Source organism: Sarcophilus harrisii, chromosome 1 (genome assembly GCF_902635505.1).
Source record: "Sarcophilus harrisii chromosome 1, mSarHar1.11, whole genome shotgun sequence".
NCBI classification, from domain to species: domain Eukaryota; kingdom Metazoa; phylum Chordata; class Mammalia; order Dasyuromorphia; family Dasyuridae; genus Sarcophilus; species Sarcophilus harrisii.
The window spans coordinates 565,389,025-565,407,406 of NC_045426.1; the positions used below are offsets into that span (position 1 = coordinate 565,389,025).

An 18,382-nucleotide genomic window follows, 5' to 3' on the forward strand; every position below is an offset into this window, starting at 1 on the left:
GGGGATACAAAGGAGCAATAGTGTCTGGGTGTGGGAAGTAAATTGAAAAACCACAGGATGTAGGATGAGGAAAGCAATGATTGTTCGATCAATTTTAAGATGAGGGAAGAAAGGACAGAGAAAGAAACTGCTTTGAATGTCTTAGGCACTTAGGCTTTTACTTTTTTAGCAAAAAAGATCTGAAAGCTCTATGTCATAGTCACTGCATAGCAACTTGCAGAGGAATTAATATATTCATTCCATTGTTCCAGGTTTGTCTGAATATTTGTGACTCCTTTTGTGGCTTTCTTGGCAAAGATGTAGGAGAGGGTTGTCATTTCATTCTCTGGATGGTTTATTTGTTGTTGTTGTTGTTGTTTTTTTACAGATGAGGAAACTGAGGCAAACAATTAGTTGAATCTCAGACTTAGTCTCAGGAAATGCTTAGTGTAATTTGGGGGCAGTTCCTGTTCTTAATAAGTCCCCCTTATTAAGATAGAAACAAGAACTTCAAGTTCCAGATAGCAAGCTTATTAGAAGATTAAAAAAAAAAAAGTGCAGTAATGCGTCCTCTTTAGAGCAAAGAATCAGCAAGCATTATTCAGTCTCTGCTATGTGTCAGGCATTCTGAGGTTACAAAGAAAACCAGCTCTGTAGGATCTTCCAGTCCAGTGGGGGAGACAACCTACAAACAACCAGGTACCATCTAGTCTGTGAAGTAATAGAGGAAAAGTCCTAGCATTAGTGGAGATTGGGAAAGGCTCTTTGTAAAAAAGACTGAGTGCCACCAAAAAAAGTGCTTTTCCTCTTCCTTGGGCTGACCTGTATTACCTAAGAACAGTTGAAAAGTGGTTAGATATAATGCAGTAGAGCAATAGAAATAACACTGGATCTGAAGTCAGAATTTGAGTCCTGTCTCTCTGTGATCCTTTATCATCTCTGGACTTCATTTTCTTACCTCTAAAGTGAGGAAGTATTGGAACCAATGTCCTGTTTTCAGATGATTTTCAGGGCTAACTCTATGATCTTGTCTTCTCAAGTTAAACAGAAGGTTCCCTTGAACCCTTCTATAGCGCTTAATACATGAAATTCCAACCTAGATTCTTTTCCTAATCAGTCAGCTTACTAAGCACCATGTTTGTCCTAGGCACTGCACTATTCCTTGGGAATTCAAAGACAAAAGTCAGGTCAAGCAGATTTTTTATTTAAAAAGCAAATGTCATAAAGTTATGTCTTTAACACAGTGTTAAAGATGTATTACTTTCTATTAGGTACATATACAGTCTAGCATGTATATGGAATACATATCGAAAAATCGTAAGTTAGTATTTATTTAGCACATTAAGATTTACAAAACACTTTACATATATATTCTCTGTACACAGTGAGGATGGTAATGGCATTATGTCCATTTTATAGCTGAATGAGTTGGTGGCAAGAGATACTGTCACATCTAGGCCCACACAAGTAATAAATGTCTGAAGTGTGGGATTTTAACTCAGGTCTTCCTAATTGCACAATTAGCATGCTTTTATCTGCTGGGCCACCTATATGTAAAAGGATGTGATTCCCATCCAATTATTTAAAGTTGGAGAGGCATTCACATCTGGGACGCATTAGAATGGGTCTTATGTAGAAAACTACACATGAGGCAAATCTTAAAGGAGATTAAAGATTCTACTCTACTCAAAGGCAGAGATGACGAGGGAGTGCGTTTTACTCATTTTGGGTCATGGAAATACGATCCAGAAAATTTCTAAAAATGATGAGAAGAAACAAGCATACATTGATGTCTCAGTTTGAATTAGGGCCACTTTTTCTGATTTACTCCTGTTACCTAGATGAAATGTGTTTTGTTATGAGACTAGGAATCTTAACTAGGGATTGTCAGTAAACGTTTATTAAGAGCTTATTGTGTGCCAGACATTGTGTTCCTTTTAATGGAAAGGCAATCCATAAAAAGAAGCTTAAAATTAGAAGTGTAGGTTCATGACGGGTGAGGAGGAATAAAGGGCAAGGGGGTGGTAAGAGAGATAATTCATTGCTTGTGCAACACAGAAGCACTGAGAACCTAAAAGTTAAGGGGATAGGACATCCACAGACAGAAAAAAACAATAGGAAATTGAATGAAACAATCTTTTTACTCTTAGCAGACCATAGTTTAAAAAAACTGGGGTCTTTTTGAGTTATGGCGAAAACAGTTTAACTTGAGATAAATGACCTGCTGGTGAGGGGCCTCTCCAGTTAGGTAGGCCAATCAGTATCTGTTGCTAACCTAATCTTTTGATTTGGGAATATTTTGGATCATATTTGTTTTCCTATAAGTAGCATGGCTTATAGTCAGTTTTACCCACAATTTCAAAAGTTCACTTAAAATAAGTAATTACAAATTATTCAGGTTTAAAGAAAGTAGATTATATGATTATTAAATATTCATTTTCCAGTTTTCTATTCTTTAACTATATTCTACTTCTTTTGTAGTTGTCTCTGTAACAGATTAAAAATAAGACTGTTTAAAAGCATATCTTTCCAGTAATTTATGAATTTGAACAGATGTATTGATGATAATTTCATGGTCATATTTGTAATTTAGAAATGCATTTTTATTCAGTGAAAGTTCCATATGTACTTCATAGCCTTCATGTTGGGGAGGCATTGTGCTAAACTAGAAAGAATCAGAGATATTGGGTTCAAATCCTTGCTTCACCAACTGTGCCATTTAATCTTTGGACTTCAGTTTTCTGATCCACAGAATGACATGGTTGGACTAGATGATCTTATGATATTTTCTGGCTCTAAATTTGTGATCCTGTGCCGCTCAGAAGAAAAGAAAGACTACTTTTTTTTTCAAGCATAAATACTAAATAAGTTAGTTAATTCTAATTTCTTACAGTTGCTTTGAGAAATGATATTTGAAGGAAAATTGATTAATCATCTAAGGAAGAGTTTTTCATATTTTTGCCTTCACTTAATGCTGTTCTTAAAGCTTAGCTGAAGTTAGTATTATCTTCATTGATATATTAACTTATATTTTGTAACTTTCATTAATGTTAGCAAAAACACTGCTTCTATAATTAGTTTCTTTTATTTTTTTTCTGCTTTACAATGGATACCTTTCTTTCAGTAAGTTATCTTATGTAAAGACCTTCAGGAAGTCTGAAGATTATGATAGTTGCTATCTTAGCAGTTCTCAAAACATCTGGAAACCTTAATTGTCCCCAGATGAGATAAAGTTTAGTCCATATCTTTCTTCAGATTTTCGAAAGCAGAACTATAGATATCTCTAAAGTAATACATTGGAGTTTGTAATGGATAGAATGTTGGATCTAGAGTTCAGAAAGTCTTGAGTTCATATCAAACTTCATACATTAGCTATGTGACTCTGGGCAAGTCACTTTCTGCTTTAGTTTCCTCATGTATAAAACGGAGGTAGAAATAGTACCCATCTCTCAGGATTATTATAAGGATCATATGGCATTGATATTTGCAAACCTTTTAAAGTGATATATCAGTGGTGATCTTGTTGTTATTATTACAGGGAGAATTTTAATTTTGTTAGGTTATTGGGTGCCTACATCTCTTTAATTCTCCAAAGAATTATGATTACTACGTGACTAATTTTCTTTCTTTTATTAGTAGTAGAGTTCAAAAAAGTGTTTTGTGGCTTTTTTCTCCTCTAATTTTGAAGTAATTACAAAGTCAATTCTTAATAAGAATTTCCTTAAAATGGACTTTATAAAAACAAGATTTGTCAGCTTGACTGCTTAAGTAGAATAATACTTTACATAGCAATTCAAGTTTAATATTTAATAGTCTTTTCATAAATTCCATGATTCCTATGTGAACCTTGGTACACTAAACATATATACACATATATACAGTTCAATTCAGCAAATATAAATAAGAATTAATTAAGAAAGGAAGAGCAATAGAATTAAGAGATGTTTGGTACATATCTGTATACATGTATCTGTTTATGGAATTTTTAGAAAAATAAAATCTACTATAGGCAGGGGCGGCTAGGTGGCGCAGTGTATAGAGCATCAGCCTTGAATTCAGGGGGACCTGAGTACAAATCTGGATTCAGCTACTTACCACTTCCTAGCTGTGTGATCCTAGGCAAGTCACTTAATCCCAACTGGCCTCAGCAAATAAAATAAAATAAAAAAGTAAATAAAAATAAAATCTACTATAGGCACTCAATATTTAAAAGAGTCTCCTGTAAAATAAGTACATATTTCATGCAAAAAATACTGTTCATGTCTCCTTTTTTGCTCATTTAGAGATTGTTATATAGTGCATTGTGGTTACTTAAATGTTCATTCCCTTTTCTTTGCTTTTCCCCAAGTGCCGTTTTCTTTGTCCTAAATGTTCATATATGAAGTTTGTTGAAAACTGAGAGGGAGAGGGGGGAGTGCAGGGACAAATCTGTTAAAAAAGCTAAATCACTTGCTTTTTTTGTATGTTTTATGTTTTGAGGTTCTGTTCAATAAAATTTTTTTCCCAAGCTAGTCATTTTTGAAGGCTGGAAAGTATGCTGAAAATCATTTTTTTTATAAAATCCTTTTATCTTCCTTTAGACTTAGAGTTGCTTTAGCTGTGTGTTTTGCAAACTCAAAAGAAATAGAAATTATTCTGATTAGGAAAAAGAATAACTCACAAAATCCATGCATATAAAAGCCTGTTGCCTTAAGTATCGGGAATATAATTAAGATTATTCATATAGTAATCTTGGTTATCTGATTTCCTCTAAATTTCTTCATGTTTTTTCCTAAGTTACTGTAGGAAGCTAATAGCCAATAGCAAACTGTAATGAGAAGTTGGCAGCCGACAGTAGAGAGTGAAGACAAAAAATAATCAGAAAAACCTAGGAATTTGGAATCATTTAGTGTAGGGGCAGACTTCCTTACATATTTTAAAATTCAGTAAAACTGAATTACAGTGCAATGTAATAATTAACAATTGTAATCATGGACCTTGAATTATGTTTCAAATTATGTTTAAAACAGCAACAACAAAAAAGTATAATATGTATTAGAAAAATTTTCATCAAAATGTTTAACTTTTTAAAATTTCATTACTTTAAGGAACAACCTTTATTTCTGGGAAAAATTAATTCATCCCGGAAACTCAATTCATTGTGAACATTGGTTAAGAGAAATACTACTATATAAAGTGACACATATGTCCAGCTAACATTTTGTTGTGATTATGTTCTTTATGTTAAAAACTTTTTTAAAAGAATCTTCTAAATCACTTGTGAATTATTTGGATGTTAATTAAGTAATCCTGATTTAAAAAAAAAAAAATTAAACTAGTTCTAACTTTAGTGCCTTTATGATTTAAAAGTTGTAGAAATTTCTGAAGATAAAGTGTAATGACTGCTTTTTTAAAAAATTACACATTGATTAACAAAGCTGATTTTAAAAATCTGCTAATCAAATGTAACAATAAATTGTATTATCCATTTCCAATACTAAACTTGGGAATTATATAGAATTATATAGAACTGATTCAATATAATTTGAAAAACAGTCCATTTTCTGATTCTACATAGACTAATGAAATCAGCAGATATTACTCATCTTGATAGTCAATAACATTTTATCTTTCTCCAGATAACTAAACTTAAAAGAATTTTGTGTTGTATCATAGAAGTCGGCACATTTGTGATACTTTGAAGGATAGGCATAAAAGAAATGTTCATAAATTATGTCCCAATGACTTCAGGATTAAATCATTTTGATTAGATTTTTCTTTAACATTTAATATTCAATGTGCAATATTTTCTATATTTTTTATCTATTATAAGAGGTTTCTCAATAAAATTATTAGCTACTTGATTTTTTAAAATTTCATTTTTCTAAATGTTTGAGTGCTTAGCCTTTTGGTTCCATAGTGTTTATTTTAAAATACCTTTGAATTATTTGAATAGTAATAAAGGCATCTTTTGAGTAAAAGATTTAGTACTAATACCCTAACTTCTGTATTTTTCTGAATAATTTTCATGTAAATAAAAGTAATGTTTTGAGATGCTAGTAGGGAAAGTACTATAAGAAATTCTCAGCTTTACAAAGAAAACAGTTTGATCAGAAAACTTTGTGTCAATATATATGCAATAAAATTGAGAAAGAACATTTCTAGAACAATTAGCAAGTTTCAAAAGAATCATTTACCAACAGTGCTAGAAGTAATAGAACAAATTCATTCATTGACCATTTTAAAAAGATTCTCAATCTATATATTTTTTTTATCTATCCATTCCATATCTGAAATTAGATATCATGATTCATCATGGGTCGGTTGAAATAGTGGTTGGTCATTATGTTAATAATCATTTTTCCTAAGTCATTAAAGGTTGTTTGCCTAAATAATATTATTCTTGTTATTTAAATGGGATATTTTCAAAGCACTTAGATAATGCCATTTTCCCCTAATTTAAATTATTATTCTTCTGATCATGTCACTCTGCCTCAGTTCATTAGTTTTCCCAAATTTCTCTGAGCCAACCCCTTTCATCATTTCTTATAGTACAATAGTTTTCTTATGCCATAATTTATTCAGTTATGCTTTGCTATATAAAAAAAATAGCTGCTATTAATATTTTTATATATGTGGATCCTTTTCCTCTTGGTTCTATTTGGGGTACAAGCCTGATAGTAGTATTACTAAATCAAAGAGTAAACACAATAAAATAGCTTTTTGAGCAGAGTTTCAGATTACTTTCCAGATTTACTGAACCAATTAACAGCTTCATCAACAATGCATTAATATCTTGTTTTTCCGCAGCCGCTCAAACATTTATCATTTTTGTGCTTTTGTTTTAAGAATTTTGTCAGGCTGCAACCTCATTGTTTTAATTGGAAGTTTTCTAGTTATTAGAATATTTTTTCATATGGCTATCAATAGCTTGGATTTCTGCCTCTGAAAAAGACCATTTATCTATTGGGAAATCTTGTCCCATATTTGTAGTTGAATAGAGTTGTTTGTAGATCAAAGGAATTTTGTAAACTACTCACAAGGCTTTATTTACAGCAGGAGTCTCTCTGTGAGACTTGGAGACTAAAAAGCAGCACTAGCTCTAATAGAAATCTTTCTCTTCATAACCTCTAGTGAAAGGACATATAAAATTATGTAATCGATATCATTCCATCTTTTCCACAAGAAAAATAAATGAAGCTGTATCAAATTTTTACTAAAATTTAGGTTAGCTATTTGGTTTTCCACTGGTCTACCTGGCTAGTAATCCTGTCATTAAAGAAAATGAGACTCATCTGGCATAACCTTTTCTTGATGAATGAATGTTTAGTAATCACCCCTTTAATAATATACTCTAGAATTTTGCAGGAATAGAATTCCGCCTTCCTAGCCAGTATTTTACAAGTTCTGTTTACTTTAAAAAAAAAAAAATCCTTATGTACCTTCTCCTTGAATTCATCTGAGGTGTTTTTTTTGTTTTTTTTGTTTTTTTTTTTTAGCCTTAACTTTTGTAGTCTAAGAGATTATGTCTTTCACTCTTTTTTTTGGTCCTTAAAGAACAAAGGACTTTTTCTAAGTTCTAGAATTTATTCTTTACGTTAAGGTCCAGATTGTTTTCCTTATAGTTACATGAGGACTAAGTCAGCAACTTGGCCTCTGTTCATCAACATTAACTGATTAGCTTTTTTATTTCCCTAGTTGCTAAGCATTCTGCAAAACTTACCTGTCTTTATTAACATATCGTGGTTTAGTTCTCTCTCTCTTTCCCTTCTTACTTCCAAATTCACAGAATCTCTTAAAGTTCTCAATGTCTCCACAATCAGATGATTTTAATAAACTCTAAGATCAATATAAAAATCAAAAATCTGTAATTTAGTTTTAGTTTGCGTGAAGAGAGCCATTATGTCTAATACTAGGGAGATGATTATTGTTGAATATTCTTCCCTAGAGAGTTTTATTCATTCCTCAGGGGCTGCATGTACTCATGTACATGAGTATGTACAAAGAAGGGTAACTAAGATAATGAAAGGTCTCAAGTTCTAGTTATATGAAGATCATTTGAAGGAACTGCTTTTATTTTGCTTGAAGAAGAGAAAATGTGGTCAAGCTTATATGCATGGTCTCTAGTAACAAAACTAGGGGCATTGAGTTTAATTACCCAAATGAGTGGCTTAGATGGAGCACTAGACAGGAAAACAGAAGATCCAATTAACTTTGTATGCTAGTAGCATGTTCTTGGGCATGTCACTTAATCTTTGCCTTCCTTAGTTATTTCATTTGTAAAATGGAAATAATAAAAGCACCCAGCTTTCACATTGTTGTGAGGATAAGATAATACTTGTAAAATTCTTTTGAAACCTTAAGGAACAATATAAATACTAGTTATTTTTATTGAACCTTCAAAGACACAAGTTTAGGCTTAACACAAGAAAATGTTTCTTATTAATTACAACTATAAAGAAGTAGAATGAGTTGCCTTAAGAGATACTAGGTTTTGTCTCACTGGAAGCCTTCCAACAAAGCCTGGTTATTTGCTTTTCAGACGTTTTAGTATTGAATAGGTCTAGATGTCTTTGAGAGCTTCCTTCCATTTCTCTGATTTTGTAAAACTGAAAGTCTGATACATATTTTTAATTTTGGCCATGATGGTTGGATTCTATCCTAGTGGAGATTTTTAAGAGTGTTATTCATTGTTTTAATTTCAAGTTTGAGACATTGTGGATAGACATATCCATGTCTATTGGATGAAATAAATTTTCTTCTGTGTAAATTGATTCTTTGTACAGTTCTACCAGTTTAGAAATTTAGCTTAGAACCTCATCCCAAATTATTCTAGTTAGCTATTCTTCTAGGCTCATGATTTAATTTTTTCTTCTGTGTGGATAATGGAAATCAGTTGGAAGGAGGAACCAAAACGATATTATAACAATAATGTTAATTTTCCAATTGACAATTGGGTAATTTCAGCAAGGCAGACTGGTTTTTAATTTAACTGCTCCACGTATACATATTTAAAAGTACCACCTTATGGACAAACAAACATAGAAATCATTTAATGAAATTATTGTAAAATTTCCCCCCCCCCCCTTTGAGCAGTTGATTATTAAATTTCAGTTTAGAGATTTTCCTTTTTTGAATTTCTAATGTGAATTTGTTTCAAGAAAACTATGGTATAAGTAAAAGCTACACCTAAGTCAGAACATTAATATTTTAATATTGCTCATTTAACATTATGATGTTTAATAAAGACTTAATATAATTGTTGGATAATTAGGGCCTTTGGTGCTTTTAACCATATATATGGAATAAGAATATGTAATATGACACCTCAGATACAAATAGCTTTTTACATATTGAAAAACATAATTGAGAAATTTCTGATTGATCAGAGTCACGCTGTAAAGATAATTTCAAGTATTTTTTAAGATCCTATGGGTACAAGAAAAGATCAAAAACTAAAAACATGTGTGTTTCTTAGTTTAATTTTGTTAGCTAGTAAAAGACAAATAAAAATTTTCTAATTTATGTTAACAATCTATTAAGAATTACTTTTTACAAAACATTTTTCAAAAATATAAAGTTAAATGCCAAAGTGTTTAAGTATAAAATATTATGTAATCAAGAAATGAATTTTCAAGTAATAGCAATTTCAGATTTGTTATACTCTTTTAAATTTTATCCTTATGAATTGAATCTTTTTTCCCCAGTGAGGATCCATCCTACTTACAGTAGTTAATATTTAGAAGTTTTAATTCATTGAAATGCTTATCTCAGAGCACCTTAATACCAAAATTTTCTGTGTGTGTGTGTGTGTGTGTGTGTGTGTACACTCTTAAGATTTTAATAGCAGTGTGGTTCTTTTGCATTAATTCTTTCCAAGCCCATACTTTAAATCACTGAGTTGGTGTCCTTTCCCTCTACAGATATTATGTTGATTTTAGATATAAAATATTGAAGAAAACAGTCTTTGAATTAACTGAGTTCAAATAATCTTATATTTTTAATGATAATTAAGATATTTATTTTAAAGTGTTATTTTTGAATAATTGTGGTCTAAAGATTTTACTTTTATCAGTTTTAAAAACTATTATTTCAGACATTATAATATTTTTTCCTCCTTTTTTTATTTTTTCCCTTTTCCATTTGATTTTTGCAGAAGGATCTTTTGGTAGAGTTTGCCTACATATTATGTCTTCTTTTAGGAAATTGAAAATTTAGAAAGCAATCTCTTCAACTGGTCAATCATTTTTATTACACATAATATATTTTTATAGGAATCTTTGCTTTCAAATTCATGGCTCTGTTTAAATGCATATTTGGATTGAAAAAATTTTAGCTACTATGAAATTAAATAGCATTTCTAAATTTTATGATTTTGAAAATTCTTTTAAAAGTAAAGAACACATTCAAATACTTGTTTTGTTTTGTTTTTCTCTTTTAAATTAGGCTTCAATGTTATCTGCAGAAAATGATCCTCTTGGTCCTTTGCCACCAGGTTGGGGTAAGATAATATGCTATTTCCAGAAGTATATAAAGATACAATATAACATAGGACTTTTTAAGTTAAATACTTTTTGTATTATTCTATTTGTTTGTTTATTTTTAGAAAAAAGAGTAGATTCAAATGACAGAGTTTACTTTGTGAATCATAACACCAAAACAACACAATGGGAAGACCCAAGAACTCAAGGGTGAGTGAGTACATTGTATTTAGTTTGTATTCATTGAAATATATTAAAATAGCAGTAGATATTTTTGATGTAGAAAAATTATGTTTAGCTTTTTAAAATAAATTTATCTTGCAGTTTATTGCCTGAAAGTCCCCTTCCAGAAGGCTGGGAAATCAGATATACTAGAGAAGGTCTTAAGTATTTTGTTGACCATAACACAAAGACAACGACATTTAAGGATCCTCGTACTGGGAAATCCTCTGTGTAAGTGAAAAATTAATGTTCTTTTAAAACATTACTTTTTGGTTTTGGCAATACATCTAATTTAGAATCCTGAGAATGTTAAATAATAGTTATGTTTGTGGTGAAAATCTATAGCAATAATGTTTTATAAATTTGTTATTGATGGGGAATAAAATAAAGATTTTCCAGGTAACTAAATCTAAATTCATCAATAAATATTTGACCATCCAGATTCAAAGTATTTTATCAAGTGGTATAAAAAAATTAATGGAAAAATGTGAAAAACAATCCTGCCTCCAGGATCTGATGAAAGAGAACATGACTGAAGCTCAGGGACCTTAACCAATTACTATTTCTTTATCTCAGATTATAGGATAGAATAAGCATAGGCATAATTTTTGTGGGTCTGTTTATTCTGATCTTGTGACTTAACTAAAGATATGAGATGCAAACAGGAAGTACCCAGCTCTCTTATTATTATTACTTCAGATACCCTCTAGGATTCTACTGGCCTCTTCCTCCAGTTCTCAGGTTTTATTTTCTTTTATAATCCAGAGCAACTCAGGGACACTTTTAAAATGCTACACTTAACAGTAAAAAAAAACAACAATAACAACCTATGCATCTATGAATATAAAAAACATAATCCAAATTTGGGGTAGTTTCTTTGGTGTCCAGTATTTACATTTTAGGGCAGCAAAGTGGTGCAGTGGATAGAGTTCTGAACTTAGAATCCGCAAAACTCCCCTCCCTGAGGTCAATTCTGACCTCAGACACTTGTTAGCTGAATATCCCTGGGCAAGTCACTAGACCCCATTTGCCTCAATTTCCTCATCTGTAAAATGAACTGGAGAAGGAAATGGCAGACTAGCCTAGTAATCGCCAAGGAAACTCAAGAAAACCCAAAATGAGGTGCAAAGATTCAGACATGACTGAACAACAAAGCTACACTTAGGAATTCATCATTCACTCTGGATATTCACATTGATGTGGTGCAAACAGTAAATTCAGAAGGTGCTATGGTCTTGTATATATTTTATGTTTAATTTTCTGTGTTTAAGTTGTATTTTCCCCAAAGGGGAAAGAAATAAGAATTTAGTAAATGAATATTGTATGCTATGGATATTGCTACACATTTTACACATATTATTTCATTTGATCTTCACATTTATTATCTCCAGTTTACAATTGAGGTCATTGAGGCAAACAGGTTAAATGACTTGTCCCAGGTCATACAACTAGTAAGTGTCTGCGGCTGTATTGACACTCTTCTCTTCCAGGCTCTAACAGTGCTCCATTTACTCTACCAAACAGCTGCCTAGAAGAAGCGTTTTATCTTTTCCTTTGATTCCCTAGTGCCTAGTCCTATCCCTGGCACATAGCAGGAGTTTAATAAATGTCTATTGATACATGAATTAATGAATGATCTGTCATATAGGGGAGGATTTATAGGTAGGGAGAATTTGAGATGAAATTGAGAAAACACTTCAGATTGAGGGAACAATATAGGAAAGATAATGCTTAGAACCCTTTGTACTCCTCTTCACAACTTTACAGTTAATCTAATGTGGAAAGAATAATACAGCACTAAGGACTCTTATGTTTTTCTTTGTTTTATGACTTAAGGCTAAAAACATTCATTACTAAATATCTAGCCATTAGTCAGTATAAGAAAATATAGTCAGCTTATATCTGAACAAAAGTATTTTCTACAACAAACTCAGCAATTGGTAAACCAGCCTTTGTTTGGAGACCTCCAAGGAGGAACATCCTTATTACCTGGGCAGACATACTATTCTTCTTTGAAATAGCTCAATTTTAGGAATTTTTAATAAAACTAAGACTAAATCAGCTTTTTTTCTTCTTCTGTTACTTATATATATTTCTACCCTCTGGATAAGGCTAATCCCTCTTTCATGTGACAGTTCTTTAAATATCTGACAATAGTTATATCCTGATAAATCTTATTTTGTGTACATCCCCATTTATTTGTACCAAGATCTCAAACTCCTTTATCAAACTGGTTGCCATTCTATGAATGGTTACTTTTTCTCTTATCAATAACTTTATTATTTTTTTCTTTTTTCACATAATCTTTTTTTTTAATAATTATAACTTTTTATTGACAGAACCCATGCCTGGGTAATTTTTTACAACATTATCCCTTGTACTCACTTCTGTTCCAACTTTTCCCTTCCCTCCAGTCTCTCCCCCAGATGGCAAGCAGTCCTATATATGTTAAATATGTCACAGTATATCCTATTATCAATAACTTTAATAGAATATGGCAAATCAGGGAATTGTTGCAGATTTGATATGCTTAAATATTGGCAAAACATTTTGTCAACATCTCATATGCTGTTTTGATGGACAAGATGGAGAAATGTAAGCTATGTAGCTTCAGACTTGTTTAAATATATAAGAGGTTAATGTCAGCATAAAAAGATGTCTCTGCAGAATATCCTTCTGATCTGTCAGTGGACTTGTCCTATCAGTGGGAAAATAGGCAATGTGGTATATACAGTGGAAGAAATAACTTTAGAAGTGAAGGCATTCACAGCTGTAGGAACCAGAGAAGACTCTTTGTAGAAGGTAAAGATTGAGCTGAGTCTTTATGGCAGCTAGGGATTCGAGGAGGCAGAGTTAAGGACAAAGTGCATTCTACAAATGGGGGACATTCATTATAAACAGTCATAGATAAAACAGGGCATATCTTGTGTGACAAACAAGTAGGCCAGTATGGTTAAACTATTACTCAATGGAGTACTACATTATATACTCAATGGAGTACTACATTATATACTCAATGGAGTACTATAGTATTACAAGGAGACTTAAAAAAATAGAATAGAGATCAGGTGGTATGAAGAGCTAAAGCCTAAAAATAATAGACACTGGAATTTATTGAGTAAGGGAGTGACATAGTCAGACCTGCGCTTTATTTTCTTCCTTTTTATTTTAAATAATAGCTTTTTATTTTCAAAATATCTGCAAAGATAGTTTTCAGCATTGATTCTCGCAAAACTTTGTGTTCCACATTTTTTTCCTTCCCTTCTTCCTATCCCTTTCCCTAGACATCAAGTAATCCAATATATATTAAACATGTGCAGTTCAATGTACAATTGTCATGTTACACAAAAGTCAGATATAAAAGAAAAAAATGAGAAAGAAAACAAAAAGCAAACAAACAATAAAAATGAACCACTAAAGAAAGAACTCAACCATAGAAATTTACTATGGGAATAGGGAAGATCAGGCTTCATCTTTATAGGAGATACCAAAGCAAAAAAATCTTTTTCTACCCCAAAGAGCAATGTTTAATGACTTCCTGCCCAGGGAGAATTTATAGAAGAACCTAAAAAATTTAAAAATCAAATGATAGACATTGAGGAAAAACAAAAATAAAAACTATCCTAGAAGAACAAGAAGACTGGAAAAAAAAAATTATTCAATTATCAAAAGAGAGTCTTAAAAGATGAAAATAACTCTTTGAAAATTAGAATTGGGCAAAGGGAAGCCAGTGAAGCTATAAGAGAACAAAAAATAACAAAACAAAATATAAAGCATGAGAAATTTGAACAGAATGTGAAACATCTTATAAGAAAAACAACAGATCTGGAGAACAGATTAAAAAAACGAAAATATAAGAATAATTGGAATGCCTGAAAACAGTGACCAAAAAAAGAACTTTGACACAATAATGCAAGAAATATTCCAAGAAAATTGTCCTGGTGTGATAGAGCATGAGGAGAAAGTAGAAATAGAAAAAAATCCACTAATCATCACCTCGAAGGGATCCTTTGTGGAAAACACATGAATATTATTGTCAGATTTGGAAATCTCTGGATCAAAAAGAAAATTTGGAAGAAACAAGGAAAAAAAACTCAAACGTGCTAAAGCTGTACTTAGAATTATACAGGACTTAGCAGCAGCCACAATAAGAGATTGTAATCACCGTTACTATTTAATATTGTATTAGAAACGCTAGCTATAGCAATAAGAGCTGAGAAAGAGATTAAAGGAATAAGAATAGGCAATGAGGAAGCCAAATTATCACTCTTTGCCGATGACATGATGGTATACTTAGAGAACCCCAGAGATTCTGCTAAAAAGTTATTAGAAGTAATCCACAACTTTAGCAAAGTTGCTGGTTATAAAAGAAACCCACATAAGTCATCAGCATTCTTATATATCACTAACAAAATCCAACAGTCAGAGTTACAAAGAGAAATTCCATTTAAAGTAACTACTGATAATATAAAATATTTAGGAATCTATCTGCCAAGGGAAAATCAGAAACTTTATGAGCAAAATTACAGACCACTTTTCACACAAATTAAGTCTGATCTAACCAATTGGAAAAATATTAAATGCTCTTGGATAGGGCGAGCAAATATAATAAAGATGACAATATTACCTAAACTAATCTATTTATTTAGCGCTATACCAATCAGACTCCCAAAAAACTTTTAATGACCTAGAAAAAATAACAACAAAGTTCATATGGAAAAACAAAAGGTCAAGAATTTCAAGGGAATTAATGAAAAAAAAATCAAATGAAGGTGGCTTAGCTGTACCAGATCTAAAATTATATTATAGAGCAGCAGTTACCAAAACTATTTGGTATTGGCTAAGGAATAGATTAGTTGATCAGTGGAATAGATTAGGTTCAAGGGATAAAACAGTCAACAAATATAGCAACCTAGTCTTTGACAAACCCAAAGATCCCAGCTTTTGGGATAAGAACTTACTGTTTGATAAAAATTGCTGGGAAAATTGGAAACTAATATGGCAGAAACTAGGCATTGATCCATACTTAACGCCGTACACCAAGATAAGGTCAAAATGGGTTCATGACCTAGGCATAAAGAATGAAATTATTAATAAATTAGAGGAACATAGGATAGTTTACCTCTCAGACCTGTGGAAGGGGAAGGTCTTTATGACCAAAGCAGAACTAGAGATCATTACTGATCACAAAATAGAAAATTTCGATTATACCAAACTGAAAAGTTTTTGTACAAACAAAACTAATGCAGACAAGATTAGAAGGGAAGCAATAAACTGGGAAAATATTTTTACAGTCAAAGGTTCTGATAAAGGCCTCATTTCCAAAATATATAGAGAATTAACTCTAATTTATAAAAAATCAAGCCATTCTCCAATTGAAAAATGGTCAAAGGATATGAACAGACAATTCTCAGATGAAGAAATTGAAACTATTTCTAGTCATATGAAAAGATGCTCCAAGTCATTATTAATCAGAGAAATGCAAATTAAGACAACTCTAAGATACCACTACACACCTGTCAGATTGGCTAAGATGACAGGAAAAAATAATGATGATTGTTGGAGGGGATGCGGGAAAACTGGGACATTGATGCATTGTTGGTGGAGTTGTGAACGAATCCAACCATTTTGGAGAGTAGTTTGGAACTATGCTCAAAAAGTTATCAAACTGTGCATACCCTTTGATCCAGCAGTGTTACTACTGGGATTATATCCCAAAGAGATTATAAAGAAGGGAAAGGGACCTGTATGTGCACGAATGTTTGTGGCAGCCCTTTTTGTAGTGGCTAGAAACTGGAAACTGAATGGATGTCCATCAGTTGGAGAATGGCTGAATAAATTGTGGTATATGAAAATTATGGAATATTACTGTTCTGTAAGAAATGACCAACAGGATGATTTCAGAAAGGCCTGGAGAGACTTACACGAACTGATGCTGAGTGAAATGAGCAGGACCAGGAGATCATTATATACTTCAACAACAATACTAGATGATGACCAGTTCTGATGGATCAGGCCATCCTCAGCAACGAGATCAACCAAATCATTTCTAATGGAGCAGTAATGAACTGAACTAGCTATACCCAGAAAAAGAACTCTGGGAGATGACTAAAAACCATTACATTAAATTCCCAATCCCTATATTTATGCACACATGCATTTTTGATTTCCTTCACAAGCTAATTGTACAATAATTCAGAGTCTGATTCTTTTTGTACAGCAAAATAATGTTTTGGTCATGTATACTTATTGTGTATCTAAGTTATATTTTAATATATTTAACATCTACTGGTCATCCTGCCATCTAGGGGAGGGGGTGGGGGGGGTAAGAGGTGAAAAATTGGAACAAGAGGTTTGGCAATTGTTAATGCTGTAAAGTTACCCATGTATAAATCCTGTAAATAAAAGGCTATTAAATTAAAAAAAAAAAAAATAAGAGATTGTAAATCCTGAATCATATCTACAGACAGTTAAAAGAAGTATGTAGGCATGTGGTCAAAAATATCATATCCAGCAAAATTATCTATTATACTGAATGAAAAAAAAAAAGGGACATTAAACAAATTTGGCAGTTTTCAATACTTTCAATCAAACCTGAATTCATCAGAAAATTTAACATATAAAAACCAATATTCAAGATTACTCTCAAGGAATTTAACGTGGATACATTGTTTTTTACATGGAAATGTATACCACATGATTAAGATTGATACCAGTAATCGGGTGGCTCAAAAAGAAAAATTTATACCAATGAGGTGCAGAGAAAAAATAGACATACAGGTATTAGAGAGGGAAGGAGGACTCTTATTCTGAAAACCTACTCACATCAGGAATAGGTTAAATAGGCAACACTATTTTATTTATATATATATCATGAAAGGTATAGCACCTTCCAAAATTTATGAAGATATAAGAGGAGATAGAGAGTGGGAAGTAAAAGATGGGGGAGGGGGGGAGACAAAAAAAAGAAAGAAAGAAAAGGCCATTGTATTTGAGAATTAAGAGATCATTGGTACCTTTGGTGATTGCAGTTTAATTCATCAGTTTGGAAGCTAGATTTCCAGACTATTTTGAAATAAGAGTAATGAAAATGGTAGTACCATGTAGAGATCTTCAAAGAGTATGGCTGAGAAGATACTGTATGGTATAGAATGTTTATGAATAGGAATGATAGAATCTAGTGAGAATTTTTAAAGATGTTGTGGAGACTTGTTTTTAAACAGCAGAAAGTCTCATTTTCTGAGGTTAGGAGTTGGAATGGAAAGAGAAACCCTGATTTATAGGAAAGAAACAGGTTATATTTGAGGCACAGCAGTGGAGTTTGATCATAAAATGAATGGAGAGTAGATTAGAAGAAGACTGGAAATATGGAAAAGGAGCAGTTTTTGAAGAGCTTTATCCTCATATCTGTGAGGAGCCTCTGGAACTTATAGCAGGAGGGATAACCTGGTCAAACCTTTACTTTAGAAAAATTATCTTGTTTAAACTTAGAGGATAGATTGGATTGGGGAGATACTTAAGAACTGAAGATGAATTAGAAAGCACTTGTAATAATCCAGTTGAGAAGCAATAAGAAATTAATGTAGAGTTGTTGGATATATGCGTCCAAAGGAGGGGAATGTATTTGACAGGTGATGTAAAAAGCAATTTGGGAATGGGATTCTGTATGTGAGGCAAGGACCTTATGACTCAAACCAGAAGGCAAAACAAAATTGTGGTTT

The 18,382-nt window shown here is 32.0% G+C and overlaps 1 protein-coding gene across 5 annotated transcripts in view; it reads left to right on the forward strand.

The window, feature by feature from the left end:
• The window catches only part of WWP1 (WW domain containing E3 ubiquitin protein ligase 1), a 138,132-nt gene that overhangs the window by 101,783 nt on the left and 17,967 nt on the right, over positions 1-18,382 (forward strand). For all 5 annotated transcript variants that reach the window (XM_031946951.1, XM_031946950.1, XM_023496382.2 and 2 more), the window contains 3 exons: positions 10,405-10,459; positions 10,565-10,649; positions 10,764-10,892. In XM_031946951.1, the coding sequence (XP_031802811.1) occupies positions 10,405-10,459; positions 10,565-10,649; positions 10,764-10,892 (269 nt within the window). The remainder of the gene's footprint in view (positions 1-10,404; positions 10,460-10,564; positions 10,650-10,763; positions 10,893-18,382) is intronic.